Below are 15,583 nucleotides of genomic sequence, written 5' to 3' on the forward strand. Positions count from 1 at the left end.
ATAGGATTCTGGTGTGCAGGGCATGGCAGTGCTGAACTCACTCTTTACATTGAACCGAGCATTATGAGGCTCGGGGGATGTTTTTGTGGATTGCGGCAGCCCTGTGTTTATCAAAGGTTTGGAAATGGCTTTTGGTCTAAGAGAGGCAACAGATGGCTCAAGGCCTCCCTTGCACTCATCCTTAAAGTATCACGCAGAGTTTTTAGGTGATTATCTCACTGGCTAAATACAAGAAGCATTTAAACATTGCTGTTGAACTGCCCGCCAAATAGCAGCAACTTTGGAAAATTGTTACTCGGTGTGTTTAAAAATGGTTGTTTATTGAATTTGGTAGAATCCTCGTTAGCTTAGGTGTCACTCTACAATATGCCGCATTGCCAGTAAATCTCCAAGCCTTAACTTGTTCTCTGACTGTGCTTGCAAACTTTTGCACTTATATTACTCACAAAAGACAACAAATATTTGAGTAATCATCATCATCTGAATGCAAATTGGAATGGTGCATAGGGAAATAACTTCATCTCAACTCTCCTACCTGATAACTGTGCTGCCATTTATTTTTCTGGCTTTAGCAGAGGTTTGTGTGCTCTCACTGGGCCCCTGAGAAGGTTCTGTGGGCTTTAAAAAGAAAATTACCTCAGTTTTAGCCTCGTTATTCAGTCCCCCAGTTTGTTTTAGAATCAGTCTTAAAATTGTTTTAATTAACTACAAGGCACAACGTGGCAGAGCCCCAGAGTACTGCTGAACTTTAAAATGGAAAGTCATGTTAAATCCTGCACGAAAGGCGCTGCTGAATTAATAGTATAGTTTTAATTTGTTTAACACTGAAGTTCTGATACAGACCTTGATGTAAACGTTTGACCACACGCAGATGTTATATTACACTGAAACCAGACTGCATGTAAAAGATGGTAACAGCAAGTTTAAAAAGTCTAAAGCCTTGTATTAAAGCTTGTAAGGGGGTAATTACAAAATACAAAATAAATTCAAACAAAAAAAATTAGACTATATAGAAGTCTATGAGTTAAAAAGCTGTCTTTCTTATTTAATTGGTGATCATAGTACACATTTTCCGGATGATTTTATGGTCTTAGCTTCTTTTTTTGGCAACACGGTGCTAATTTTGCAAATTAGGGCTCCTTTTATACAGTCAACGACAGGAAATAGGTGTGCAAACATTCACAGTCATCTTCACACCGACTTTTGTGAGTCAAGATAACAACAAAATGGCAATAAGACAGAGTCAGACTGTGGTCTACTAGGGTCAAGCTGGCAATAACACCATAACTCTTTAAGATAAAATGCTGATCAACTGTGATAAATCAACAAAAATTGCAGATCTGTTGCTATACATACACACAAAGGTTTACATTCAAAGTCAAGACCAGGACCCAATAGGAAAGAGTTGTTGGAAGGATGGCGATTTACTCGCACAGTAACCTTGGTAACCTTGCTTTTATAGAATACAGCCAGTTGGCAACCGGTTGAGTCGAGTCCCAGATTGCAAAGAGATGCTTCACAGATCAGTTGCACTCATCAGCAAAGAATGACTGCTTTTATAAATAAAAATCCACAGTTATTTACACACCTTTGCCAATCTGTCTGAGGGTCAGAGTCAGACCACGATTATTTGGAGACAGGCTGAGGTGGTTGAGTTACAATTAAGAGATCAAATTCAACAAAGCAGAGAAGTGCCCTGTGCAAGTCAGTGGACCACCACAGTCCTCAAGCTCGATCCTCGGCACCTTTGATATCAGTATCTCCAACACCTGAACTGCTGCAATCTCAGGAAACACACAGTCTGTGCTAATTCTGTCACATACATAAATAAAAAAGAAATTAATTCCACATTCACTGCAACAAAACATAAACTACACTTAGAGATTTGCTTCTTCTGGTGCGTTACTGTCCTGTTTTAGACTCTTCTCTTCTGCTCCGACAGCGTCTCTTCACCGTCTGACAACTACAAGCAAATGCTGTAGCTCAAAACTTGTCTGAGGAGACAACAGCAGACAACTGGCAGAGCAAGACATCTCGGGGGAGACCTGTGTGTGCAGACACTGTGGACCCGACCCCGCCCAGCGCCCCCGGCCACCCCGTGTTAGCTTCATCAACACATAGCAAGGCTTGGAAGCTTATCTCTCAGAAACACAAGCTCTCCAATGTGGGTCACTTCTTTGGGCTCTGACAGGGACATGGCTCTCACTACGAACAATCATTAATTAATGTGGCAAGGATCCGGATGTTCAAATGCTTTTGATTACCCCCTCCCCCCCTTTTGCAGGGGACCCTTGGTGGGTGATGCACTTTTCCGTTTCAATTAAAATCAAGGTTGAGTCACAGCGAATCAGAAAATGTTGCCGTTATGCAGATTAGCCAGCAGGTTCTTAGCAAGGATTGAGAGGTCCCTGTGTGATTTGGTTCATAAGGGAGAACACTGCCACGCTGCTCCACCCACCCCCAAGAGGAACCACGCAGATACTGGATCAAGTCCCGCAGGACAATGAAGAGCCAATTTGGGGCAGCGCTGGCTCTTTTAAATTACAAACAGCAAAGAGAAAGAGAGAGGCTTGAATTTTGTGCCGCAGCAGAGCAAAAGTTCCAACTTCTAGACGAACAAACTCAAAGTAAAGCAGCGTTTTCATTTGGCTCACAGCGGTGCTCGCTTCACTGCCAGGAGGGAGAAATTACTTTACCTCAGTGCGCGCTTCATATGTATGAGTCCAAGCGTTATCAGATCAGCCTCGCAACAGGTGCGATAAAATGTCAGCCACCACCCAAGATGGAATAAGGCAGGAAACACACATAAGCAAAGCAGACAACACGGGAGGAAGTAGATTTTAATTAGTTTTATTCCTATAAGCTAGTAGAAGCTGTTAGAGAACATATTATTTTTGCAGACCTGCTTTTATACATAGCTTTTATTATATAGCCTGGGTACAGCTGTCCTTCAGTAAGTCTTTCAACACAAACAAATGAGGGTAGCGGGGTAGCTTAAAGCAAAAATCCATCCACAGCGATGCACATCAATCCATCATGTTTATACGGTGTTCAAGGGCTTATTTGTCATTGCACGTTGATTAACATTTTCGAGATTCACATTCGCTTTTATGAATGTCCTTTCATTTTCCTTGCACACAAGGCCTTGACTGGACTAGAAAATTTATATCCAGCAAAATGCTTTCCTATAGCATAATGCCGCAAGTTCGTGAAGAGCATTTACAGTAGCTTTTGCTGCCAGACACGGGCAAAAAAGTCAGTTTTTCATCTTAATCCAAAACACACGCGGCTGCAGTAAACTGTAATTTGTCTTGTGGCTGTGACTGACAACACCGAAACGGCGATTCTGAGATTGACACCAAAACCTGCTGAGTTATTTCCAATATGAATCATCACTGGAGCTGCTGCAGGCATCCCAGTATGGGGTCATCTTTTTCCATGTTTGAAAATGTCACCTCGGAATTAACTTTCATACGCAACAGCAGATCGGAGCCAGACAGCACATGCATTCATCACCTGTACTGTTGCAGTGTTTTGGTCTGTCTTTTTCTATACACTATACAGAACCCATGACGCAATTTCTAAAAGCAGATTGTGAGCCGCTGCAGCAGTATTATACTTCTTTATCTCCTTTGAAACTCCCATGGCGGCGGCAGCAGCAGCAGAAGAAGCAGCTTGGGATTATTTAAGGCATTGCATCAGACCCAAACAGCTACTTGTTATTCATTTCTTAATTATATATTTTAGTGCCTACGTTCATTAGAGAGTAGTTGAGGCTGGTGACAAGCATACAGATGACTCATACTTTGGATAACGCATTCAACATACTTTATACTTTTCATACTCCTTCCTTGTTTGGCCTTTTCTCTTTTTTCTTTTTCTTTTTTCAAAGTGGAGCTGACATTGTAATTATCGTGCATCACTGATGACTCTTCAGGTGATTGCAAAATCATTAAGACTATACACCGGCAGATGTTTGGGTCTAATTGCCCTATTAGGAGGGAGGGTGGAGGGAAGCTGGGGTTTGATGTTTGAATAAACCTGCAGTGTGACCAATCCTCAGCTGACATGATTAGAACCGTGCACCCAGTCCTCTTTGATAAACTTGCAGTAACACGCATGCCGCAACACGCCACCTGTTGCACAGAGCAAACACACCGCAGCTTTTTCATGCATCTCGGACAGATTGGATAGCAACTGCTCCGGAGGAAAAAAATGAATGCAAATGTCACCGAGAAGCATTAGAGATTAAAACTAACACACATTCATGCCAGATGTTGTAAGGGTTGCATCTGTTTTTCAGAGGCGCATAGATAATCTGTGAGACTCCAGTAAGTCTTAGACGTATCGCTTTTTATTCATCGACTTCCAAAATGAATTCATTCTGAATGGTCTTACTTCAAAGGCATTACAGATGGAGAGTTCAGTAGTCTTACGAGTTGATGCTAGGTCATAATAACAGCTGGAAAACACATCGGAGAAGCCAGGCTTCTGTTGACACATCACAACTACATTTTCTTGCATTTTGGACTCTTGTTTCATTTTACCCCCGTATAGTGTGCTTTCTGTTGGTTTTTCACTGGCACGGGTTTTCCACTGACTGTATATCAAAGATGGATGTAACCCGATAAACTTCCCTCACTGGATTCAAAGTCTTGTTCTGAATCTTTGGATATGAGGATTAGAGCGAGTCCGAGCGGGTGGATCTTTCGTTTAGGTGGTAAAGGTAATCATGACCAGTTTGTACACATACTTCCATATTTTGCAGATTCACTGTTTTAAGTATATGCATCCTATCAAGTATCAGTTACATGGAGTGATCTACAAATACTCTTAACAGATCAAAAGTTAAGTGTGCAACACTGTACACCACCTATGGTTGCATTCATGAAGGGATCGCTGCGCAATCTGCAGGCAGTAAAAGCAGCAGTTATTATCAGTATTAATGAATCAGTACAATGACTTTTTTAAGGACTGCAGGTGAAGCCACATATTACATACTTGATTTATAAAGTTGTGTTTTGAAGTCTTGAAAGAAGCATTTTTGAGATCCCCATCTTGGTGTTTTGACACTGAGTGAGAAACCAATGGACGCTGTATGTTAATATCATAGCAAAGCACTAAAGCATACGCTTCTTTATCTTCTGTTTAACCCATTATGCACTCTTAGTTCACAAAATGAGCATTTTCTTGCTTTAAACAAGACGAGAAACTAGTGGCAGAGACCAAAAACTCACCACAGGGTCATTTTCTCATAGATTTATTTTAAAAAATCTGATTTCTTCTGACCACCAAAAGACTCATTCGCTGCTGGAAAAATGCACGTTTAAAGCACTTTGGCACTGGCTTCACTTTTCCGACCTTATATAACTTTATATAGACTTTATATATTTCTGATCTTACATAAAGACTCAAAGATCTTCAAGTCATTTCATGTTGCATTGTTAATGGTTGCTTAACAGGTCATCGCTGTAACAACACTGTGCGAAAGCCCTCCTAAATTTAACACTGTTAGAATATTGTTCCAGGCAATCTTACATCACAAGACCGTTGGAACGGCTAACTTTGAAGCTCTCTCACGGTGTAACGCGGGACCGCAGTGTTAGAGCCACGAGCAAAGACATTGTCACAGTTGGTCACCTTTCTCTGGGACTGCCCAGGATCACACAGCGTTCGCTTAAGGAGTGAAAAGCTCGGTGACATATCTGTTCGCCCTGCATTCCGCTGCTTCTCTAATCTCTTTCCACACTAACTTTATCAAGTCTTTCAAGTTTCTGGATGATGAGCCGTAAAGTCGGATATAATGGTGCACACTTTCAAACAGTCACACAAGGCATTCTTTACACTAGAAGCAATTAAAAGCACCTTATAGAGACTCTTACACACCTCCACAGTCCAGTCCCTGTGCAAATGCAAAGCAGGTACAATTCTCATACTGCCTACAATCCTCTCACAAAATGACTGAAATTGGCCGATACAGCCCCACCTTGTGGACTCCACAGTCAGAAAAGTGTCTTCAGATGCTTTTAGTCAACCTAGTAAGTCCCCTAAGGTTTGCCTATTGAGCTATTCGCTCCTTCAACGTCAGTTTCCTGGTAAAGTATTCACTTAAAATAGCAGTAAGTGCTAAATTAGCTACACTATAACAATCAGAAGGCAGTTTCCCGTGGTTCTAACACTTGCGGTCATACAATCATGCTGCACTTCTGCTTCTGCTGCTAACTTATTGGACTGAGCAAGCACAAAATTGAGGTAGAATTTGTAGCAATGTGCAAAGACAAAGTATTTTATTATGTGTATAAGGAGCCGCAATCAGTTTTCAATATCTAAAAACAAAAGCAGTTTGAAAAGCTACATAAACAGCAGTTTTCACAAGCATGTAAAGATAAGAGTCGCTTTGCAGTTTATAGTATGAATTCCCACACAAAACATCCTAAAACTCTAGGTGGTGATGGCTGAAGAAAGGAAAACATTTCTTTTTCTAATGAAGCCGTCCTTCATAGATTTGAAGAATGTCTTCCTCCATCTATTTTTGCACACTGAGTGAAATTCTGGTTGCCTGGCAGAGTTCATTGACCAACATCTGCCTACCCTGCTCTCTACCAACCCCCCCTTCTTACACCACTCTCCTACTCCTGTCCAGTTCTGGATTAGAGCTGGCCTAAGCCCCCCCTTGCCTGCTGCTCTGCATGGATTAACTCTCACAGAAGCTACACTGCTGTCACACATTAACCTGCAATCAGAAGTCTCTTGTGCAAAGGACACAAACCTCCGTGTGTTGTTAGAGTCTGACAAAAACCAACCGGGAAGCGTTTGTTCTGTTTTTGTGCGCTGCGAGAGCAACGAGTAATTCAGAGTGATGCGAGGCAGGCAGAGTTCACTACCAATAACAGAAAAAAGGAAAAAAAGCCACCGTTGCTGTCTCACTGATTAATCAGGCGGATCCAGAGGTTTCTTTAAAAAAAGAAGAAGGTAGCAACAGCTTCTATTTTGGCAGTACATTTACTCGAGTTGTGAAGACTGTCACGTTATCTTCTCATCAAGATCTATGCTGTGAGTGAAAATGATTTTTGCAGGATGCTGGAATCTTGCTCTGTCTCTGTCACTTGCAATAGCAGTGCTGCATATTAATTCCTATTATTATTCGGCCACTCAAAGCTGTTAGATTAAAAGAAATGACATTCGGCAAAAAGCTTTCTCAAAAGGAGCCTCCCCTCTGTGATAGAGAGAGATATGCAAACACACACACACATACATGCACGCACAGACACGCACATATCTTCATGCTTTAGAAACTAACACAAAACAGACCAACGAATGGACAATACAGTCACACGAAAGGAACTTTGTGGCCGTCTTGCCACTAGTCAGTATAAAATGTGGATGGGCTTTACAGATGCAGCCCACTGAGCTCAAAACTGCGACTAATTTGAGGCTTCATCAAGGAGCCGAGAAAACGCAGTCTGGTGAGACTGATCGACAGTATAGATCAGGCACCCCGTAGACGCCGGGAAGAGGAAAATGCACACACAACGACTGCAATCGTTCACTTCAATAACATCACACATCCTTTCAGTTGGAGGAGAGCTGAAGAGGTGGAGAAGGAGGGGGAGCGGTATTCTTTGCAGCAGCAACAGTTGGCTGTCTGTCGACTGAGAGGCAAAGAGTTAGCATGCGCACATACGCCAGGCGACTGGAGATAGAAAGAGATGGACGGGGGAGCTGAGAGAAGAGAAAGGTGACAGATAAAGCCAAAAAGCCACAAGGCTGGAGGGATGCCTGGCAACCGGTGGCAAAAATGGAGATGCAGTAATAAGAGAAAGGCAGAGAGAAAGAGCTGAAAGGGATACACACACACACGCGTAGAAATGTTAGGAAACACCGTGGTAAACAGTGGCATGGAGACAAGTGGGGAAATCATCACTCACTGGAGTCATCTGAGTCGTATCCCTCCACATCAGGCTCCTCGTCCTTTTTGGTGGCCTGTAAGGAGGCGGAGGCTCCGGCAAGAGCCCGGTCTGGGTTATCCTCATTGGGGCGGTCACTCTCAGCAGCAGCAGTCGTGGAGGCAGAAGCTGAGGAGGTGGAGAGGGCAGAGCGGAGGGGCCCAACGTGGGGCAGAGTAGGGGGAAGGCCCCGTGGGTACCGGGGAAAGTAGTCAGAGATCTGCTTGATGGGCTGGATGGGGCCAGGGCACACGTCAATGGCCATGTGCTCCTGGATGCTGATGGTGGGTTTCTCGCCTTTGCGTTGTGTCATGCATGCGGTCCAGCCAGGAGCCAACTCCAAAAACCAAAAAACTGAGAAAATAATAAAAGAAAAAGAATATAAACAGACCCACCTCCCTGGTCCTACTCCGCTTACTTCTCTAGAAGAGGCAGGTGTTGTCTTGGGTGGGTGCTGATGAGTGGACAGGTCCAGGTGATCTGTGGATGGCGCCACTCTGGTCTACATGGAGTTCAGTAGGCGGCTGTTTTGTCTTCCAGTGCTGTCCTCAGACCCAGACCATGCTGTCTGACAGCCTCACACACACTACTACCTACCCTCCCGCTCTCTCCTCTTCCTATACCCCCACACTCTGCCCACGTCTGCGCTGCCTATCAGAGAGAGAGAGCATAAGAGTGGTGTGTGTGTGTGAAAGAGAGAGAGGGACTGTGAGGGAGAGGGAAGGGATTAGAGAGGAAGGAGGGAGGGATCAGCTGATGTCACTGCCTAGCAACCAAGCGGTAAACAGGAACCGTCGGCCGAGGTGCTTAATTATGATATTAACCCCATCCATCTGTCAGTGCGTCTGGCATGGGATCCACAGCCATGCCAGGCGCATGTGAATTTGTGTCTCCTTGAGCGCGTGGGCGTGCGTACGTGTGTCTGTGCGCGTCACGTGCTGTGATAACCTGGACAATGAGGCATGAATTGACGCTTCGTGAATCCCTTCCAGGATGTTTTCGTGCTGAAAATCGGTCTCACTCGATTAATTCTCAACTGCAAAAACCCGAATGAGAAAACTGATTTCACCTGTTTTCTAAAATTTCAGCGTACCACCAGACACTGATGTGGTTTTTCAGAGTGAGAAAACAATGAGAGTAGAGGGGCCGACCAAGGCGAGTTCTCCCCTCGGGCCCCAAAATATCTAAATGTGCTCCTGCTACTGCCATTGCATTCAGATTTTAATTCATTGTTTCATTTGTTTCCATTACACTAATCAACACATATATCTTAATACTCTGCAATATTATACAAATATTGCAAGGCTGGTAAGATGGTAATGTTGTTACCTTACAATATAAAGCCCCTCAGGTGACTATCGCCGTGAACTGGTGCTATATGAATAGCCAAAGCAGTGAATTGGATTTGTTTTCACCAGCTTATTACAAACTTTAGATTATTGGCTGGGCTATAATAATAATAATGAACAACTAGCTATAAGCTATATAAGGTACCTCATTTTTCGTTAACCATTTTTACACATAAACAGTACTAAAAAGGACTGTTTTTTAAGGAACAAAGCACTACAAATATCAGTTGAGGTTAAAGTGGACAGATGGAGCTACGTGAACTGAGTGCACCACATAACCACTGTGTCTCAGCTGCAACAGTTATCCTGGTGGAAACCTGATCGTGTGTCATATTGGTTTATTTTAACTGCTACACATCATTCAGCTGCCCTCAATTATGTTCTTCCTGTTAATTTCCATTGCATGTGGAGTGCCCCAGGGTTCGATTTAAGGCCTGATCTTATTTTCATAAGCATGTTGTTGGGGCGGATGCGGCTCAGGTGATAGACTGAAACATTGTTGACTACCGTGTGTGACGGTTTGATCTCCAGATCCTTCAAGTGTTCACGCTGAATCCCAAGTTTCTCCAGATGCCACACAAACACCTTGTGTGGCAGCTGAGCCGGTAATTGTTTGTGTCTCTATGAGAAACATTAGAATTCGCTTTAGTTAAAAGCAGCTATACAAGTGCAGACTATTTACCATTTATTGTTTCATTTGTGCAGGCCCACCTGTTGAAATGTGCATATACACCCATCCCCGAGTACAAATTATACACCCTGATGTTTTCACATGTTATTTAATTCCTTACCACCTGTTACACAATTATAGGTGGCGGTGGAAATATGTGCACTCTCAGATTGCTTACTGTGTATGGATCTGGCTGACACCGTGACCCGGTGATGTTGATGCCAGACTAGGTGAGACCCTTCCTGTCATGGCACATCAGTGTTTACAGAGAGCCACACATAGAGAAAGCATTAGCTACAGGATTTATGTGTAAGTAAGTCCAAAAATCCCTTACGTGTATGTGAATCTCTATATCCAGGAGTGCAGTTCACAGCATGTCAAAGCTGACTTTCACCCTCAGACACCCCAAGCATGAGCTCAATGCTTTGTCACATTACATAACAGAAAATCATTCTGGCTGCAGATTTACTCCAGCCTCTGCAGCTCAGCCTTCATCCATTCACAAACAAAACAAACATGCCTGCAGTGAACAGATGATGTAGCACCCTCTTGTGTCAGTCGTGAGTAACTAAATGTAGCTTTGGGGTTCAGAGGCCGCTCCTTTGCATTCGTTAACTGTATTAATTTCACATGATTATTTGACACAGGTGCTGCACATCAATTATTTGTGCAGTTCTACAGGAAAATGCCTCCTTTATGTGTCATAAACGATGCTTGACAACAATGCCTTCAAAGAGATTTCATTCCTCACCTCATTTTGCGCCGTCTGAACAGGTGTCCTCGATTATGTCCTTCCTCTAATAAAAAAGCAGTGCATCCCCGCAGGATATGTGCCAAAGATCTCCTCACTATCAAAACTAAAGCAGTTCAGATAAACAATGATTATCAGCTCAAGAGGATTAGCTTAGTTTAATTCAGCAAACAAGAATGTAAGACTTAAATATAAGTCTAGGCTTTGGTCATAATTTGGTCATTTCCCACAACAGATTTGCTATTTTCACTATTTTATCATCGTTAAGTATCACAAACAGATTGCATGTAATTGCCAACTTTAACATATTTGATTGTAAACTGACAGCGAACTGATTCAGTCTTATTGCTGTTCTTGATTCACCAAAGTCACACAAGTGGTTGCAGACCTGGTCCCCTCTTCGAGCCGACCAAACGTAAGGAGATTTTAAGTACGCGGCACATTGCTAGTAATTTTGGTTATGCCACGGGCTCCAACCACTGTTTTCCCCTGCAGCATTACCTTGATACCCTTTAAGCAGTCATTTAAACCCTACTCAGAGTTTTACATTTCATTATGAAGTCCTGTGGTGTTTTGAAATAACCGTTTGCTCTCCTTTCCTTTTCAGCTCCTGACATTGAATAGCACGAAGCATTAATGAGTGGCAGCATCCAAGAAGAGCTTTAGAATTTAAATTGAAGGCACTCGCTGTCATCCGGCAGACACCGTAAATATCACTAAATTATGAAGCAGTTCATTGATACTCTGAGAGATTGGTTGGTGTACACAGCAGAGACAGGCATTTCTCTCAGGAGACAAAAACCGACCTGAAGCAGAGTCAGTATTGGATTTTCATTCATTAGGTTGCCAGAAACACAACTCCAATAAAGGCTAATGTTTATTAGTTAATTAATGTTTATAGCTAATGAATTCAACACAGTTATTTAGAAAGTGATATGTCACAAGTTATTTCTGCTGCCTCCAAATTTCCACCTTAAAGAGCAGACAAGTGAATTAGTATTATTATATAATTTACTTTTTCTACAACTTGTTTAAAAGCACCATTTAAATATGAAAGACGTTTTTCTAGCATCAATCAATGCCGGCACTCACAGCCACTCCAGCATGCTGGGTCGATAACTCAAAAGAGGTCCGCTAGAGCCTTCAGAGTAAAGGAATGTAATTTAACTTGGTGGCTCTCTTGAGACAAGTAGAAAAGGCAGCTAGGAGCATCACAGTCAGACGCTGCTGAATGGGTTAACCGAGAGTTCACTGATTAGCGAATGGCTCCTGTGGGAAAGACAGAAAATGTGAGTGGGACGCATGAAGATGAAGTCGAAGTCAAAATATTTTGGAAAAGAGCATCCACTAGAGCTGACACCACTTTCACCCAGAATCTGAGCACATGATCAAAGCGGAGATGTATGGCAGCGGTCCCTAACCCCCGGGCCTCGGACCGGTACCGGTCCGTGAGTCGTTTGGTACCGGGCCGCGAGAGTTGAGGCTCAGGTGTGAAATTTATGGTTTTTAGGGTTTTTATCAGTTTTGAGCGTTATTTTGTTATCGTTTTTATCGTTAACTCGGTTTTCCTTGGTCTTTTCACGTGTGTTATGAATAAATTTTCTTTTTTTTCGGTACCGGTACTAGTTTTATTTTGTTGTATTTATCCGCGACACCTTAAAGGCCGAGAAAATATTGTCGGGCATAAACCGGTGGCGCAAAAAAGGTTGGGGACCGCTGATGTATGGCACTAACAGCTGATGTGGACAGTCTCTCGGTACCTGTCCTGGAATAGTGTCAGTGCCTGCAGCTTTATGAGGGCCTCGTTTAATGAACTATCACTGAGCAGTAGGTCATCTGGTGTTAGAGTAAGTCTGATGCAGGGGAGGTGTTTGAGTCCTCAAAGAGCATCAGGAAGAAATCAGGTCCCTGGGGCATTTTGCATGTTTAGTACTATCCGGTCTTTAAGTGATGACGTGATCCTGCTTCCAGGCCCAAACTACCCTGTGTTTAATAAGGCTTTTGTGTTTTTAACATGTTTTAATGCTTTGTATCTTGTTCTATTTAATCTCAAAGAGCCCCTAAAAACAGTCAGTGATCACTGTCGGCCTCTCTCAGTTTTAATTACTGCTATTCATTTTAAAACTCAGTTTTTAAAACCTTGCACGTAACTACAGCCCAGCTCATGCAGCAGTATATTAATGACTAACCTTGTATTGTAGATGGATTATCTCAGTTGTTCTCCTGACTGAAGTTTGGTCTGTTTACAGCATCCTGCCATGCGATTATATTTGTCCCTAACCATCAGGAACCCTCACATTAAATTTTATGGAGTGGAAAAATCCTCCAGCTTCACTGTGTTTATGTTATGCTAACATAGCTGTGTCGCTAGCGATCACGTAGCACATCATTATATTCCAGCCAGCCCAACTTCAGTAACCCTACAAAAGTCACTGCTGTTTAGTTTCTGTCTTCATTTATGTTGGAAGTGACAGCAGAGCTGTACGACTTAATTTGTTTCAGAAATCTCTCAGTCAGCACATGCTATATTATATTTAGATGGAAGCTAGCGAGCTAACACCATGCTAACTTCAAACTCTGTTAAATTTAATAAATTCTGTTTTCATGGATGCCTGGATGTTAAACTTAATTTTTACACCTGGAAGATAAAAACTGTCTAAATTATTTCAACTCTCAGTGATGCTGCAGTGATTGTTTGACTTTGGGACCTGTTTGGGCCCAGGTACGGCTACTGATGTCAGACTTAGAGACCAGATAGTCTATGATTCACTTAATGCCTTTCCATAAATCCCTTTAGTTGTTGTGGGAGAAGTGTCTCTTAATCTTCTGGGTCTTTGTGGCTTTTGCCCATCTGAAGCCTGCTCGTAGCATCAGTGGACCTAGATGCAGCATCCCTGTCTGTCAGCGAACCTCATCGAACCTCTGCGTTCAGCCAGGGTTTCTGGTTCAACAGATACAGTCTCTGTGGTGGTCTGCTGTTCCCTTTAGATCATCTGCCTCCATCTCACCCTTCTACTAGCATCCACCTCTGTCCCACCACTCTTCATTCACTTCACAAAATCCATTAATCTTCTCTGTGGTCTTCCTCTTTTCCTCCGGCCTGGAAGTTCCACCTTTATGTCCATCATATCCACCATCCCTCCTCTGCACATATCCAAACCCTCTCAGCCTTGCTTCTCTAACTTTGTCTCCAAAATGCTCAACCTGAACTGATGTGCTTATGTCTAATACCGTCCATCCTGGTCACTCCCAATGAAAAACTTAACATCTTCAACTCTGCCACCTCCAGCTTGGCTTCATTGCTTTTGATCAGTGCTATCATATCCAACCCAAACATCATAGCAGGTCACTACCATCTTGCAAACCTTCCCTTTCACTCTTGCTGCTATCCTTCTTCACCTCTTGCTTTCCCAGTCTGTTGCTTGGGATAACAATGATAGCTACTCAAAACATAATACAAGCCTTATCGTATAAATAGCATCCTTTTTTAGTGTGTGGATAGTTCTTTCCCCGTCTCCTGAGTAAAAATCAGTACATTATATTTTACAAGCAACCGAGTTCATTACAAAGTTGAAGCCATGGACGTATTACTTTATATTTCATTCAGTTCTCACATGATTCATGCTGTTTGCTTTGTTACAAATGCCAGAAACATATTTATGATTTTTAAATTATTGTTTGAAATAAATAGAAGCCATTATCGTTTGATTACAAGAGATATTAAAAATGTAACACTACTACTCTAATATTTGTGACATCAACCTCTAAAGACGGTAAAATGTCATCATTTAAAGTCAAAGGAGCTTGCAAAGAAAAGCGTCTGGACTTCTTTAAGTTACTTGAAGACGTTTCACCTCTCATCCGAGAAACTTCTTCAGTTCTAAGGTCAAATGGTGGGGAGTCCCAGATTTAAACCTAGTGAGAGTATCACCTCTGGATGTGAGTGGGCGTTAAGGCGTCTGGGGAGGGAACTCAAAACTGGATTATAGATGGCAGACAGTTGGTGTCGTAAACCACCACCTCTGTTCAAAGATGGTCGCTCACAGTGGATGAGGCGGTGGAACTGTCTGCCATCTATAATCCAGTTTTGAGTTCCCTCCCCAGACGCCTTAACGCCCACTCACATCCTGGGCCATCTGATCTCAGGAATTCGCATGATAAGGTGGGGCCAGGTTTCACAATGAGCTCACCCGAAACTCTGGCTGACTGGGACCCACACCCAGTTTCACACCTTGGCTCAGGCGATAAGAGGATCATCAGGGGGTCCTTTTGTCCCTCTGTGGGGGGAAACTCCCACTAGCTTTAAATCTGGGACTCTCCACCATTTGACCTCAGAACTGAAGAAGCTTCTCGGATGAGAGGTGAAACGTCTTCAAGCAACTTAAAGAAGTCCAGACGCTTTTCTTTCCAAGCTCCTTTGACTACGATGAACTGGATGACTGAGAACCTTCACAGACATGTCATCATCTAAAACAAGCTGGCTGTCCAATCTTGTCAAAGTCTGAAACGACAGCTGCAAAACCCTGGATGTCTCTTCTTTGCTGTCGGTCTCTGTCTTCTAACATTTTCTTCTGGGAAACTGAACATGAACTGCTGTAAATCTCTGCATATCTCTGTATGTGCTCGTTAGCTTTGTGTCACATTGCAGCCGAGAAAAACCGTTAACCCTCAGGCTGATGATTTAAGTGTTGTAGGACACATAAACACACAGTTGGCTTCATTTCAGTACCTTTACCATCTGAGTGAAAGATCCAACAATGTAAACATGACTATTTGGATATATAACCTACAACTTCTTAGTAAGCAAACAAAGTCCAACTTACACAACAGATGAAATCAGATGAGAAGCGAGAACTAAAAAGCGATG

General features: G+C 42.8%; 1 protein-coding gene across 2 annotated transcripts in view; it reads right to left on the bottom strand.

Annotated features, from left to right (window-relative positions):
- Window positions 1-10,879, bottom strand: part of doc2b (double C2-like domains, beta) — a 196,405-nt gene extending 185,526 nt beyond the window's left edge. The window contains exons 1-2 of one of the 2 annotated variants that reach the window (XM_087847499.1): window positions 10,717-10,879; window positions 7,929-8,597 (exon numbers count right to left, since the gene is read on the bottom strand). In XM_087847499.1, coding sequence (XP_087703625.1) covers window positions 7,929-8,259 — 331 coding nt within the window. In that variant the 5' untranslated portion in view covers window positions 8,260-8,597; window positions 10,717-10,879. Of the gene's footprint in view, window positions 1-7,928; window positions 8,603-10,716 lie in introns of those variants that run through there. The other variant, XM_035905333.2, reaches the window with a different exon arrangement.
- Window positions 10,880-15,583: the final 4,704 nt, after the last annotated feature.

The sequence above is a fragment of the Neolamprologus brichardi genome, chromosome 10 (assembly GCF_056152115.1).
Source record: "Neolamprologus brichardi isolate AB-2024 chromosome 10, ASM5615211v1, whole genome shotgun sequence".
Taxonomy (NCBI): Eukaryota; Metazoa; Chordata; class Actinopteri; order Cichliformes; family Cichlidae; genus Neolamprologus; species Neolamprologus brichardi.